Genomic DNA, 16499 nt, shown 5'->3' on the forward strand with positions numbered 1-16499 from the left:
CTTCTTGGCAAGGACAACTTTTTGACAGACTTAAATTTTTCTTTTACTATGGATCATACCTGTTCAACTGATGAATTACGCAGACAACTTAAGGCGTGCAAATGATGTGAAAACCATTTCATGAGAGATTTCATGAATTTCAAGAAGCCCATTGAGAGAAGTCTAAGGGTTTGCAGCTCTGTCGACAAAGCAAAGGGTGGATACTTTAAGAATTTGAATATAAAATATAAAACATACCTCTGAACATTTACAGTTATGTTTTTCTTTGCTATGTAATTCTATATATCTTATATTATACATTTGATGTCTTCCATATGTATAAAATGTATAAAGTTGTAAATAAAAAAAATAAATAAAAAAAGATAGTGTATATGTATATAGAAAAACATGCATATGCACGTATCCATGGGTTTTAACAAAGCAAAGAACCAGCGCTGTTAGCATAGAGTACCGAACAACAAATGTATCTGCCAAATGGGAAAAAGACAATCTGAGAGTCAGCACAAGTCAATACGCAATACTCAGAGAGTCGATTCATAAACAAGTTGAGACCCTTGAAAGTAATTACTGTCTGAAGTAAAGTCATTTTGTTTTTTAGCCTCTCATAATTGTTTTTTAATCAAACAAATCTCAGAGGTTTTACAACTCCATATGTTCAGTCCTTGAATTTCTTTTAACAAAATAAGTAGGTGGGAAGTTGCGTTGTTGGTACAGTTTCTTTGTCCACTAACCAAACTGTGGCAGATGATTATACCTCCGTTTCCATTTGTGTTGTGTCCTTGGGCAGGACCGGCCCTAGCTTTCAGGGGGCCCTAAGCTGAATTTGTCTCTGGGGCCCCTGACAGCAGATGCCTTTTGGTTCAGCTATTGGTGATTCACATTTGACAACATTATGACTCTGCTCTCATCACCTTGACTAATTGTTTTTGTGGTTATCTGACCAACATCAGACTGAAAACATCCAGAATGTCACAACTGCAATAGTCACAAGAACAGAACACAAACATAGAAGGGGAGTCAAGAGTTTTGAAATTTTAGGCATTTTTTCTTTGTTTCTGGTGGATTTTAATGTGTTCCAGTGGGCGACAGTGGGCTGAAATTTACATTATAAATTGTCCTTGCACCGGCATAAACACGTAGCTGCCCTCACCTCTGCCTGACTCAAAAACAAATGTAGCAGCAGTAGATATTTTGCTACTATAGATATAAAACAAATGTAATCGTTTGAGAAGGACATTTAGGCTGCTGTAAACACACAAGCCCTGTGTCCATTAGGGATGGGACGATATACGATAATATCGTTAATCACGATAAATAAGTTCCGCAATTAATCGTTCGTGGCATTTTTTAATAATCGCGATCATCATGCACGATTATAATCGCCTTTACGGCACCACACTGCCTCATGTTTCCAGTTCCAATACAACGTTTAGATGTTAGTTTGTGGTGTTTGCCCACTCTGACATAGCAATGACACTTGTAGCTTCTGTGCTTATCTATGTCTGAACTATATTCTGTCAGATATCAACAATAAACAAAGTCTGATCCGTAACTCTCCACAGAAACATGGAGAAACCAGTGCGTGCCTCACCCGTGCGCACAGATGAGACGCTAATGTGTGCACATCTTATATTTTTACCTACAATAATGCAAACTGCAGAATAAAACAACACGTCTGGTGGCCTTGAGGCCCTAACCAGCTGCTTAGCCTGCTTATAGGCTGGGCTGGCCCTGTCCTTGGGCAAGACACTCAACCTGCCTTGCATCAATGTCCGTGTACACTGGAATATGACTGTATGTGAATGATATAGAGCTAATGTGTTGTTAAAAACATGTCTTCCTCCCATAGACTGTTGTTCACTTCCTGTTTGTAACAGTGGGTTAGCTATGTCCATTTATATATAAAGTCTATGTTTCCTACTTCCTAAAAAGTCAAATCTACCAGCCATCTCCAAAAATACACACGTCACATTTATTTGTTGGCACTTTTCACTGTAACAGTCAGTATCACAAAAAAGCGCAAAAAGACCCGAGATACAAAACGCAAAAATATACAAGTTTGTACAGAATAAGCAAGAATAAGTATAAGTATAAACTGCATCTTGACTCCTTATAGTCACATCCAGACCGATCCTTCTCTTTCTCCACACACCCACGTCGTTTGTGCTCTGTCCTCCCAAGTGTCAATGGGCCGTCTCGCTCTCTCATCTCCGCTGTAAATAACTGTGTTTGCTTTGTGCGTGCGGGGACATTTGACACTACGCCGCGTTATGGCTAACCTCCCCCGGCCCGTCGCATCATCGGTCAGCGCCGCGTTTTCATCATCATTGCGAGACAGAGGCGTTTATGGGTGTAGCCTTGTAACAAATGAAGTATAAGTGTGTGTGCGTGTGTGTGTCTGTGTGTTACTCTGACACATTACGCTCGGTCCCGGGACAGTCACAGGTCTCCAGTTTGTTTGAACCACAGAGGAATGGATCACCTTTAGTGCTGCGAAGTTATGGAGAAGGCTGTTGAGTCGTCTCCATCAAAGAAAGGGATGGAGAGAGAGGAGAGAGAGAGGGGAGGGTGAAAGAGAGAGGTAGAAGAGAGAGAGGGAGTAAGAGGGGAAGAGAGAGGAAGAGAGGGTGAGAGGGTGCAAGAGGGAGAAAAATAGAAAGAAAGGGAAGCTGGGAAATGGAGAGGAGGGGAGAGAGAGGAAAAAGAGGAGGAAAGGCAAAAGAGAAGAGGGAAGAGCAGAAGAGAGAGTGAGGGGAGAGAGAGGAAAAAGAGAAAGTAAGGGAAGGAGGGGAGAGGAAAAAGAGAGACGAGAGCAGAAGAGAGAGTTAGGGGAAGAGAAAGTGAGGGGAGAGAGAGTAGAAAGAGAAGGAGGGAAAGAGAGGAGAAAATAGTGGAAGAGAGTCGGGGGAGAGAGAGAAAAAGAGAAAAAAAATGGAAGCAGGGAAAGAGAGAGAAGGAGAGAGAGGAAGAGAGAGTGAGAAGAGAAATGAAAAAAGAGAAAGAAAGGGAAAGAGAGAGAAGAGAGAGGAAGAGGGAGTGAAGGGAGAGAAGGGAGAGAGAGAGGAAAAGAGAGAATGGGAAAGAGGGAAAGATAGAGGAGGAAACTCAGGTGAGAGGAAAAAATTTAAAGTAAGGGCAGGACAGAAAGAGAAAAAGAGAGGAGGAGAGAGTGGAAGAGCAAGTGAGGGGAGAGAGGAAGAGAGAGTGAAGGGAGAAAGAAGAAATGGAGAGATGGACAAGAAAGGCAGGGGGACAGGAGAGAGAATGAGAGGGGGAGAGGAAGAAGAAGAGGGAGAGGAGAGGGAGGGAGAGAGAACAGGATACAGGCACACAGTGAGAAGGGAGAAAGGCAGGAGAGAGGGAAGAGAGAATGGGGAGACCAGGGTAGGAGAGAGGGGTAAGCAATAAGAAACAGAGAGAAGGTAAGAGGAATGTACAGAGAGATAGCAGATAGGCTGGAGGTAGGGGGGTAGAGGGAGGAGAGAATGTAGACACAAGAGAAAGAAAGAGGGAGAGGAAAGAGTTGAAGAGAAGGAGAGAAATGAGAAAAGAGGAATGCAGTTACACACACAGAGAGAGGAAAAACGGTAAAGAAACTGAGAGGAAAGGGGAGAAGAGACGGTAAATTAAAGAGGAAGAGGGGAGAGAGAGAGGAAGAGGAGGAGAGGGCATGAGGCAGGTACACAGCGTCAGATGGAGGGGGGATTTGTGGAGCCTCGGAGCTGTTTCGCTGTGGCTCTGACAGATGGTGTGCTGTGAAGTGTCAGTCTACTCCAGTGAGAAATAACTTTTAACTGTTTCATATCTGAGGTTTTATGGACCACCCAGAACCCACATCACTGCTGCTGCTCTTTTGTAAAAAAATAAAAATAAAATGGGATGAACTTGTGTGAGTCCCATTTAAGATATGAAACAGAGTGATAATATACTTTGAAATACATAAAATCCTGCGTTTACGATTGCGATTTTAAGTAATATATTTGTTAATGGATTGATCCGAAGGTTGGCGGTTCGAATCCCGCTCTCGACATAAACGTCATCGGCGGAACGGTCACATCTACCGACCCACAGGTTGACGGTGCGATTCCAGCTCATACAGATGCTGTCGTTGTGTCCTTGGGCAAGACACTTAACCCAACCTCGCCCCCAGTGTCTGTACGCACTTGTGTATGAATGCGTAAGTGTTTCCTTGATGTAAAGCGCTTTGAGTGGCTTGAAAGATGGAAAAAATGCACTACGTAACTTTTCTAGAGGAGCATTTGACTCTACCAGGATAAGCTACAGGTCAGATCTGTGGATAAGCAAGCACACTCATTGTAAGAATGCACGTTTTGAGACATTTTAAATAGCAGTAAACAGTAAACAACTATAATATAATCCACTTTCTTCAGTGATAAAGTGCAACATAAAACACCTAATAATAATAATAATAATAATAATAATAATAATATATGTTAAAAAAGATATGCTTAAAAGTAAAATAGTCTTAGAGGTAGATATATACAACAACATTAGAACAACAGTGCAAACATGGCTTATTAACGTGACTGGTGTTATAAAGTGACCAGTTTAGTGCAGATATTCTAAAGCGTCAATTGGTACAGATATTAAAAAATTCATGCAACATAGATGAGTTTAATGCTACACTGAAGAACATTCCAAGCAAAGCAATGACATCTCCATGGAGACAGCCAGCTGAGGGACCCCACAGTGTATTGTTCAACTTAAAAACATTATTTGGGAAAATCTTAAAATGTGGGAAAACTAATATGAAGTCTCAATACAACACGACCTACAATTGAAGATAGTACAGTCAGGAATAATTATTTTCAAATATTTCCAGGGAAGTATCTCAAGAAGACAAGGTAAGGAAAGACAAATCATGCAATAAAAATGTACCAAATATGTCAAACAACAGGCTACAGTTTATACAGCGGAGACATATTTCAGCTTGGACAGATTTGTAACATATTGTCGTGGAAGAAGTGAACTCAGGGAGTGTGAAAAGAAGCACCTGGTTTGTCTGTTATTAATGTTCATATCTTGATTTACAGACAAAATAGCAAAATAAACATACAAGTTAATGTAGAGTGGGTCAATACAAACGTTTTAAGACCAAAATGACGAGCCTGACAGCAGCAGTTACGGAGAGACGGGCGACAGTTTTTGAGCAGAAAGGGAATTGGAGCCAGACACGATGGTTCCTGAAAGGCGCCCATGCTCACTTCGTATTTGAAACGCGGCGACTAGCAAGTTAGCTATGTCCATTTATATGTAGAGTCTATATATAAATCGACTGCGTATTAAAGTACCCCCATCGTTAAAGCGTAAGGAAAAACGTTATTAAAGCTTTTGTACTGCTCAGTGTGTATTTGACTCACTTAACTGCTAACTTGCACTGTAGGTAGATTTAGCCTTTAGTTGGAATCTTGCAGTGTAAATGTTGAGATAAAGGCAACAGTTAGCCAATTTGTCTTTGTAAATATGGTGTGCTTGGACTTTTTGCAGTCTTTTTAACACTTTTTAACAACAGTAGGGTGCTTCAATATACCATTAGAGCTTGTCATTTAAAGGGCCCATGTCACGCTCTTTTCTGATCTCTGTTATAATGGTGTATATTCATCAAAAAACATACCTGGAGTTGTGTTTTGCTTCTGCATATTTAGGCTGAGTTCTTTTCGCAAACAGAAAACACTCCATATTGTGATGTCATGTGGTAATACAGGAAGTGCTCCACTGCATTTTTAAACTCCATACACTTTCACTTGAATCATTTGGATGATTTCAGACCCGGAATTGCCCATCTCTACTGAACAAAAGGTAAAAGGAGCTGTTAACTTGAAAACTACAACTTGATGACATCACAAGTTGGAACAGAGCATTTTGAGAGATGTAACAGACTAATAATAAAGGATTACTCGAACATGTGTGAATGAAACAAAACACAACTCCAGATATGTTTTTGAGGAGGTAACAACATTATAACATGACTTAAAGCTCACAAGATGCAGTTTTGTATAATATAGGACCTTTAACACACATTTTGCTAACAGTCTGTGATATTATTGTGAGATTTTGGTTATTCTAAGTTTCAAGTAAGTTTCTGACAATGTGACAATATAATAAAATAAATATTTAAAAGCTTAACATAATGTAACTTTTTTTGTTGAGTATCCCCTACCTGCTACCAGCTACTTTGCCCTGAATGTTCGACAGTAAGGCATTAAACATACATATCTTGTGTTTATGTCAATACTGGTGTTCTGTAGCTCAAAAATACCTAAAAATAAAACATGCAATGCTACTATGAGTGGAGTCTCTTAACTTGGTCCAGTTGTGTTACCTACTTGTCGCCATGGAGACAGGTTTAATGCTAAATTGTTGAATATTCCTGGCAACGGAACAACATCTGGATTTTTAAAGAAGTTAACTTGAGTGATCACCATTTCTCATTTTCACCTCAAACCTGTCTCTACCCTTGTTTCCCAATGATCATTTGTCATTCCCCAGTTCCCGTGGACCCCGTATCCCATAATGCTTTGCTTTATCTGTACCAGGGGCCTTTTTGGCACTAAGCAGACAAGCGTCCTATTTATCGTGTCTTCATCACTGTAAACATGGTGCAAAATGAATACCTAACACTCCGCAATTGGCAGACAGTTGATCGATATCTGCAGACTGAGGCGCTCCCCGTTAGCTCTATTGTTGATGATAGGGAGGAGTCAGAGCTAGCGGAGTGATTTAGTGCCACATGCGAGCCGGTGTGTCTGCCCTTGGACTGTCTGGGTGGCTTGGAGCCGCAGATTCAGTGCTTTTTGTTTCCTGTTTGATTTATGGTCCAACCTTTGCATATGTGCTCACTGTGTCTTTAGAGCGAAGGAGAATGGAACATTGTCAAGTTTGGATCTTTACCGCAGTCGTTCTCAAGCTGCGGTGCTGTACCTGGTTGCGTTTGAGGGTACTACTTCCAGAGATGGGCCGAACGACCTAAAATTGTACAAAAATAATTACGTTTCTCAAGTAGAAGCGCAAAGTAGTGGTCCAAGAAATGACTTAGTTAAAAAGTATGGGTGGGGGACTACTCATGTAACTGTCTGGATGCAACATCTGATTTATAGTTTGAAGTGGATCTTATTGGAAGGACAAAACATTAACTCAGGGATGTCCAAACTTTACTTCAAAGCCACCAAGTCATCAAAGCCACAAATCAAAACATAGATGCAGCTGAGGGCCAGTGGAGAGCCAAAAACTGCTGGTAAATACAGTGAGGAATTCAAATATGTGCATTTATAACAGATTAGAATGATCCAGCAGACTTTTATTCATGCTCCGATCCTCAATAGGAAACTCTAAATATGTTATTATGGTTTTATCAAGGAAGATTTGCCAAAACTTGCAATAAAAAGTGCTGCTTAAGGAATTAGGCTCCCAGTTCACCCTGATCTGGAGCAAACTACACTCAAAATTTACCCCAGTAATATAGAAAAATGGACGAAATGTGAATTCTGATGCAAGGATAATAAAATACACCTCTTCAAATGTGTTATTGTGACAAACTTACTTTTCCCTTACTACAGTCAGACCTTCCACAAAGAGTTTTCATGAAGTCAAGACAAAGGCATCGCACTGGTGTCATCCTAAACTTGACGGGTTCATTCATTATGTATGCTTAATGGAATAGTTAATGTGTCTGTGTTTGAGCACGTTCCCTATCCGCTCCTGTCTCTCTCTGTACGCCCCTGTCTGCTCCCTGTGTCTGCTCCTTTCTACCCCTGTCTGCCCCTGTCTGTTACTGTCTGAACCCGTTTGTTCCTGTTTTCTCCTATGTGCCCTTGTCTGCTCCTGTCCGCTACTGTGTCTGCTCCTATCTGCTTCCTGTGTGATTGCTCCTGTCTGCTCCTGTCTGCCCTTGTGTCTGCTCCTTTCTACCCCTGTGTCTGCTCCTGTCTGCCCCCACCTGTTCCTATCTGCTCTGCTCTGCTATGTTCCCTTTTCTGCTCCTGTCTGCTCCTGTACCTGCCCCTGTCTGGCCCCTTTGTCTGCTCCTGTCTGCGCTCTCTGCCTACTCCTGTCTGCCCCCGTGTCTGCGCCTGTCTGCTCCTTTCTACCCCTGCACGCGCCTGTCTGCCCTCTGTGTCTCCTCCTGTCTCCTCCTGTCTGCCCTCTATTTCTCCTCCTGTCTGCCCTCTGTGTCTGCTCCTGTCTGCTCCCTCTGTCTGCTCCTATCTGCCCTCTGTGTCTGCTCCTGTCTGCCCCCTGTGTCTGCTCCTGTCTGCCCTCTGTGTCTGCTCCTGTCTGCCCTCTGTGTCTGCTCCTGTCTGCCCTCTGTGTCTGCTCCGGTCTGCCCTCTGTGTCTGCTCCTGTCTGCCCTCTGTGTCTGCTCCTGTCTGCCCTCTGTGTCTGCTCCTGTCTGCCCTCTGTGTCTGCTCCTGTCTGCCCTCTGTGTCTGCTCCTGTCTGCCCTCTGTGTCTGCTCCTGTCTGCCCCTGTGTCTGCTCCTGTCTGCCCTCTGTGTCTGCTCCTGTCTGCTCCTGTCTGCCCCCTGTGTCTGCTCCTGTCTGCCCCCTGTGTCTGCTCCTGTCTGCCCCCTGTGACTGCTCCTGTCTTCCCCCCTGTGTCTGCCCCCGTCTGCCCCTGTCTGCTCATTCATATTGCATGTCCGGAGGTACCACTCAATCAGGACCTGTGCTGTGTACAGAGGCCAAAAGCTGATGATTCAAACGGCTGGAGAATGCATTTTTCATGAGTCTGTTTGATAAAGATACAGTTTGCACTCTTCTGCTAACTGCCTTCAAACTGCTGCTATCTCTTTGAATTGCTCGCCATTTTGAAAGGATTTGACTCTCTAGTGGTTTTTAATTCGGCTAACCTGACTCAAGTGTTTAAGAATTCAGCACGTTTATTAATAGATCTGGTGCCCCATTCATTTTTAAAGGAATATGTATGCTTTAAAGTTACAGTTTTCGCATTTTAATATCGAGTTTGAGGTTATGAGTTTAAAGATGGACTATCCATGAATTTCAGAGTGATGAAAAAGCAGGACCGTTGCCGTAGCAATTAAGAATTTAAACCAATCTTCTGAACATCTTTTGAATGATAGAAAGTCCTCAAAATGTGGCATATAACAAGAAACCAAAGCCATGAATATGTGTTTTTTTTAAGTAGAGGGTCCGAAACCTGCTTTTCTCTATAGTTTTCTTTGGCTATTGCTCGTTTCCATAGTAACCTCCATGGAAACGAGCAACTTAATCCACCAAACCAAGTATTTTATGAATATCGCAAACAAATTACCATATTGCGGATCAGTTTGGTGATACGGCTAAGGAACATTTTCACGACTCGCAGTAATGGGCCCACCACCAAAAATGTTACGCAGTGCATCTTTAACACACTATACTGCTCTAGCCTGGGATCATTTCTCTGTAAATTCTATCCAGACAATCCATGAGTTTCATCATTATTTATAACAAACTCTATATCTGTATCGAACCTGGCCACGACTGCATTTTAATTTTCAACTTAAAGATTCACTGTGGAATTTTTCTGGTAGGGGGTCCAACACGTGTCTCAGTGGGGATGCTCTGGAATATTCACAGCATGGCATTAAACATTAAACTTGGCTTTGCTTGTTTCTATGGAGACGGACGAGTTTAATTCCATATTGTTGACGTTTACCATAGAATAAAACGATGTGTCAATCTTCTCAAACTGTTTCATTGATTAACAAAATTCTCAGTTTATGCGTTTTAGACAGAACGGTAGCACATCTGGTGTATTAGCCTTATTTTCTGGTCAGTGGGACACGGTTAGCTGTGCTTCAGTGAACTGGCTTTACACAATTAGTGGCTCAATGGGTTCAGGGACAAAATGACTTCAAATGAACAGCTGAGAGTGAGTTAATGAACAAAAAGATAACACATGGCTAATTGTGTGTAACGGGCGACATCAACCAGCCTTTTATCCTCCCTGGAGACTGCAGAACGGAAAATGTTTGGGAATATTATGTTCCGACAAATGTGGATACAATGTGACGATTATGTTACATTACACATCCTGGAGCAATGTACACACAAATATGTACTTTTGTCGAATAAATACAAGAGACACATGCGTTTGAGAGAATACGTTGAGGTTCAAACTACAAGAAATGTGCATTAGGTCTATTGAGGAAGTTAAATTATAAAGCCTACGGTGGTTGGTTGGTGGTTTGAATCCAGCTTGGGGTGATAATAGTTGGAGTTGTACGACATGCATTCTTCTGATCCGAAGGTTGGTGGCTCAAATCCGGCTCCCGACATAAACATTGTTGGTAGAGGGGTCAAATGCCACAGGTAAATACTGTTGTTGTGTCCTTGGGCAAGACACTTACTTAAACCTGCTCATGGTCTGCATGAACTGGTGTAAGAATGTGTGTGAATGGGTCAAAGGTTCCTTCATGTATTGCGCTTGCCTTGAATATGGAAAAGGTATTACTCTGTATCACATGTGTCAAACTCAAGGCCCGTGGGCAAAATGTGGCCCGTCATGTTATTTTATGTGGCCTGCGAAAAAGTAAATTAAAAGGTATGACTGTCTTAAAATATCAGTTTATCAGGACACAGTTACACAGCCATTTTTTCATATCTATGCAAATCCATATGCAATATTTGTAACTTGAATAAGTAATAAATATAGAAACGGTTAATTAACAAGATTAAAAAGTAGCTGCTTTTATTTTACATTACATTTGGTTACATTTAGTTACATTTATCGTACAGTTAGTTACATTTGGCCCTTTGAGAGCGACCATTTTGTTGATGTGGCCCTCTGTTAAAATTAGTTTGACACCCCTGCTCTATATCACTATTTACCATCCAGCTCAGACAAGTTCATATTAATCCACATTTATTTTGTCTTATTTTTATATCCACAAACTTTGGTTTACTTTAAAAACAATATATGAGGCGTTAGATCATTTTCTCGGTATGTTTTGGTTGCTAGCTGCGAGCATTTCATTGAACTGTCACTGGTGTAGCTCGTGTGTCACATATCAACTGCATGTCAACATACTTCCCAAGGCCTGAAGGACTGACAGTTCATATTGTTGTTGTGTCCTTGGGCAAGACACATCGCCCACCCACCTATCTATGAAAGTGATACATTGGTGCTGGCCGGAGAATCCATCAGCGCAGGTTTGAAGCAACGTTCCAGTCAGATCCCAGGACAACCGTGGTTCCACAAATAGCTTAATAAATTGGACGGTGAAAAAATAATTACATAAATGGAGAACTTCGCAATTAATTTTTTGTCGATTTAAATCCCAATAACTGACTTTCTAATCTCCTCTTTCAGGTGCCATTTTTGACGAGTCTGCACGGAAGGATGACGAGGTTTTCCGGCTCGCTGTGGCCGACCTCAACTTGAACAATGAGATTTTGGAGACGGAGAAGGTGACCGTATCCGTGGAGTTTGTGGACGGGAACAACCCTTTCCAGGCTGTGCAAGAAGGTAGGATTCCAGCAAGTTTCGGCTTAAAAAGTTCTGCATGCTGTGCTATCGTTGGCTGTCTGATATTGTCACGTATAATAGTTTTAGGATTCTGGTTCTGGTTGATCAATCGGCAAACTCCAAATTGTATCTCTCCAGTGAAGATTCTTATTTCGAATTTTGTAAGTGGTTCTGTTTTGTTGTTAGACCTGTAAAGACTCAGTGTTTACTCAGTATATTTTGGCTGGTGGTTCCTAGTTTGGCCTTCTCTTTATCTGTCTCTTTGCTTGGTTGAATATCTGGCAACCCTGGCATCATGTTATCCACTTGGGAAGTTTAAAGCGGTGCAAATATGAAAACCCTACAAAGACATGCTTCCAAGTTCCACGGAGGTGACAGTAGATCAGGTGGTAGAGCGTTCGTCCTCTGATCCAAAGTTTGCGGGGTTGGTGGTTCAGCTCCCACAAGTGAATACTGTTGTTTTGATCGTGAACAAGACACTTAACCTTCCTTGCTACTATAGTGCTTGTGTACGCTGGTGAATAAGTGTGTGAACTGGGGTACTAGCTCCTTGATGTTAAGCACTTTGAGGACCTTAAATGTGAACAAAGGCTATAACCATGTGACTATTTACCATTTACTATGTTTCACTTGAACATGAATAGTACTGGTATGAGTTTCTTAGTCCAGATAGCAATTCAGCTTAGGTTGTGCCAAAATAACAAATCAAACTCTAAAAAACATCTATGTTCAAGCTACATTTCATCATTTAAAAAAAAAAAAAAAAACCCTTTCCAATCTTTTTCTTTAAAAGTTGTTGTGTCCTGAGCAAGAATCTTTATCCACATCGCCTAGCATGAAACTGGTGTGTGTGTGTGAGTGATTGGTGGTGGTCAAAGGGAACGATGACGCAGATTGCCAGCCTTCCATCCATCAGTCTGTCCCAGGGCAGCTGTGGCTTTAATGTAGCTTACCACCACCAAGTATGGAGTAAATGAATAATGTACTGGAATGCACATTTGACTGCCCAAAAGAAAGCTATATAAATATATATATATAATTTTTTAAAATTATAGCTATGTATTTATTATTATTATTATTATTATTATTATTATTATTATTATTATTATAGCTATGTATTTATTTATTTTTTTATTATAGTGATGTATTTATTATTATTTTTTTATTATAGCTATGTATTTATTTATTTTTTATTATAGCTATGTATTTATTATTATTATTTTTATAATAATAATAATTATTTTTATTATAGCTATGTTGTTTTTGTATTATTTTATTTATTATTTTTATTATTATTATTATTATTATAGTGGTCTTAGATTCATTTCAAATCACTCCAATACATTTTCATTTGACACAATTTCCTACTTACTACAGGCTCAGCGTTTTGAACAGTAGAACAGACACTTCCAGCATCTTTCCTTTCATATTGTGGCTTTGTTAGGCATCGAATTTTGCACAATGTTTTGTGCGGTTCTGGGCCACACTGCACCATATTGTTGGCTGGCACTTGTATTTCATGGGGGACCAAAAACCCTGCAGGAAATGTGTGTAGGAGTGTTTTTGTCTAACTCCCTGCCTATAGCAAACATGTTACAAATGCTTTCAACTTGATCTCATTTTGTATAATTAGTGCCTTAATACTCGCCAAGAATAAATGGTTTCCTCTAAACAACTAGCTAAGTATATTTACGCAAGATTCTGTTATAATGCAATAAACTGAAGTGAGTGAGGATTGGCAGAAATACGTTAGCTAATTGTATGTAACAGTATTTGAACCTGGAAAGACTCAGAGCTTTATTGAATGAGTTATATTTGGCAGTCAGACCCTGGCAGAAGACATTGCGATGAATGGCATGCCAGTTCGATGACGTTTCGGAGATGTTTCCTCCCCGGTATGCTGGAGGTGGTAGAGGTGAGGCTGAGACAAGGGAAAGGGACGATGAGGTGATGGGACAGGGTGCTGGGGAGGAGGTGGATCTACATTTCAGTGAAGTACAGCTGATTCTGTAATGGCTATTTCAGAAAACCATATTCGCTACTTGTGTTTTTCCGACAGCTATAAAAGTGTTATATTTTGAGAATTTTACTGAATGAATTAAAAGACCTGTACACGATTTTTTTCCCATGTATTTGAGCAACATGTGCATCGCATAAGCAGCTCTTGAGGTCCAAATAAGTCTGCTGTGTATTGCCTATATTTACTTCTAAGGCATTTTATCATCTGAAGTGCACTGTTGGCATACTAGTTGTTTGTTATTTGCTTTACTGTGACGGCAAAACTCCGCACTGGTTTACAAAAGTTCTGAACAGTATTATAAACTCTGGGGTGCTCGGAATGCATAATAGACAGTAAAGAAACTGTACTGCAGCCTTAACTATGAAGCTATTTAAGCTTGGAGAACTTCTTAGGGACAATATCGTCCTAGGACCTAGATGCAGTTGTTAGAGAAGGATTTAAAAGTTGAGAGGGCGGATGTTTCTGCTGCAGAACTTGAAACGAGAGTGCTTTCATTCAATAGGTGACAGTGGTTCGTGCACTCATCCAACAATCGAAGATCCAACCTTCAGTTCCCGCTGGGACCAAGTTCTGATCAAGACACTTCACCGACCTCGTCTAGTATGAATGTGGTGGGTGCTTGAGAGATTTCGGGTAATTGAGAAGCTCATAAAGCACATCACAAGGCATTATTATTCGCAGAACGGCTTGAGAGGTGATCAAAAGTACGCGTGGTATTAGTTCAATTTACAATTCGACTTTGGTGTCAGTTACCCAATTTCCTGCAATTATGCTAGTCCGTAAGCCCTATTATCTTGCCATTATTAGCTTGTTGTTTCCTCAGATAAAATAAAATGACTTCTTTTAGAGGTCAGTCTGCCGTCTTCATCAGAACATAATGAACTGACTTTATTTTACTCACTAGAAATGGTTTAATACAGTGGTCCCCAAACTTGTTACTTGTAAGAGCAGGTACTAAGCATATACATTTTTTTTTTTTTTTTCCGTTGACAGTTGAAGTAGACTGGGGCGGTAATAACAAGGCAAAATGCATAACCTTTGACTCTAGCCAAGAACTAGTTTTATTACACTCTTTCACTCAGCCCTTCCTTTTCAAAACAGGTGATGAATTTAAAACCCATCACTGTTCACTCTGTGGAAAAGTAGGTTGGCCATCGCGATCTGTCAGAAGAGAACAGCCCCGTATAAAATGTATTTATAAGGGACGACTTGATGCACTGCCTGAACATCTCACTTGCTTGTTCAACTTACAGGAACATTTAATACAAGATCTCGTAATTGTACAAGTCCAAGGATTGTCCACACCAGAACTGAGACGGGGAAAGAAGGGCTTTTAGTGTTTTTGCTTCACAACAATAGAATGTATTTCAGGTGCAAGCAAAATTGTGCAATACTTTGGTGCCACAAACACAAGTGCAAATGTTTTTGATGCTTTAAATTGACTTATAGGCTTATTTTTTTGTTCATGTTGTTCTGTATTTGAACAGCACACCTATGAAAAGGAGTCTGAGTGCTCTCATTGGGCTCTCCCTGTATAAATAAATAAATGAAAAATAAATAAATGAATAAATTACTCATGTAGGCTTTATATTTTTAAAGTTAAATGCAGACTACAAAACTGAAATATATTGTATTTAAAAATGTGTAATATTTTATTTTGGGTCCAATAATAGGAAGGCTGTGGTTGGACGACTGTCTATTGGTTTGTGCCACCTGCCGACATATTGGTTGTAGTTGCTAATGTAAACAAACTCCAAAGGAAGCATGCATTAATATATATAATATAGGACCTTTTCAGTTCATGAAAAACATTCCGTGACTTTAGTTGGCGAAAAACGACTGCAGGCGAGTCCAGATTTGATGATTTGGCGTCAATTCAAGCTAAAAAACAAGGCTTGGCAAGATTATCTTTTGACACAAATTTGAAAATGACTAAATAGAGGAATGTCTGCTGTTTCGCTTTATTTTTCTTGTCAAAAGCGGTTCACACTATTATTTAAAATCATAATTAATACACACTTCCTTAATGACTTGACTCTTTCACCATGAATCTGCTTCTGTCACTTCCACTCCCGGTTGCCACGTGCGTCTCCATGGTAACGTCACTGGACTGGCCTTGGAGATGCGCGGCCCGGGTCTATAGGTGCATGTCAGAGATGTCTCGATTGATTAACCCAAAGACAGAGGCCTAATTGGATAAGCGTCCACCGGGGGAGGGGGCGGAGATAGGGGGAGCGAGGGGGTGAACCGTGAGCGGAGAACCAACGATCGGAGAGTTCTACGGTTGTCTAGACTTATTTTTCATTCAAGTTTAGGTCGGACCAATGGGGTGGCATTTAGCGGGTACAATTACGAGCAATAGTAACGAGTTTGATGACGGTTTCGATCGGTGGAGGGTTTATTGATACTTGTGCAGTGTCATCACATTGGGAAGCACAGCCTGATACGTTTTTAAATGGTCTGAAACTGAAAAAAGTAATACAACATAGATTCAAAGGCATTTTCAGGACCCTGTGATCAATACGTTCATCAATACGTTCTAATTGGAAACACAATAATGGCAATGCTCGCTAGCTTGTAACTGTAATGTGCGAGGGACTTATTTAAAAAATGTATTAATGATTAATTTAATTTTTATTTATTTTTCCATATTACCAAACCCTATGAATATGAATGACGGTAAACGTTATCGGGTAAATGACAAAGATAGAGATTGGCTGGCAACGACAGGCAAATTTCCCGGTTAAAGTTATAAATAGCTTCGACTTGGCTAAGATATAAGCGAATCTCGTTATTTACTCTGAAAATACAAATATACAACAACAAAACCGAAACTGGAGCTTATCCAAAACCTTAACGCCCAATTGAGCTTCCGATAGACGCAGAGCAGCAATTAGCTCTGCCCTGTTAAACGGCACGTCGTCAAACTTAATTACTTTGACTTTTCTTCCCTTTCTCCAAATATATATTTAATTTTTTTAACCTTGATCATG

At 40.6% G+C, this 16499-nt stretch overlaps 1 protein-coding gene across 1 annotated transcript in view; it reads left to right on the top strand.

Annotated features, from left to right (window-relative positions):
* grid2 (glutamate receptor, ionotropic, delta 2) overlaps positions 1 to 16499 on the top strand; it is an 834579-nt gene that overhangs the window by 95092 nt on the left and 722988 nt on the right. Inside the window, exon 2 of the mRNA XM_033973100.2 lies at positions 11331 to 11486. Coding sequence (XP_033828991.1) covers positions 11331 to 11486 — 156 coding nt within the window. The remainder of the gene's footprint in view (positions 1 to 11330; positions 11487 to 16499) is intronic.

This window comes from Periophthalmus magnuspinnatus, chromosome 9 (genome assembly GCF_009829125.3).
Source record: "Periophthalmus magnuspinnatus isolate fPerMag1 chromosome 9, fPerMag1.2.pri, whole genome shotgun sequence".
Taxonomy (NCBI): domain Eukaryota; kingdom Metazoa; phylum Chordata; class Actinopteri; order Gobiiformes; family Gobiidae; genus Periophthalmus; species Periophthalmus magnuspinnatus.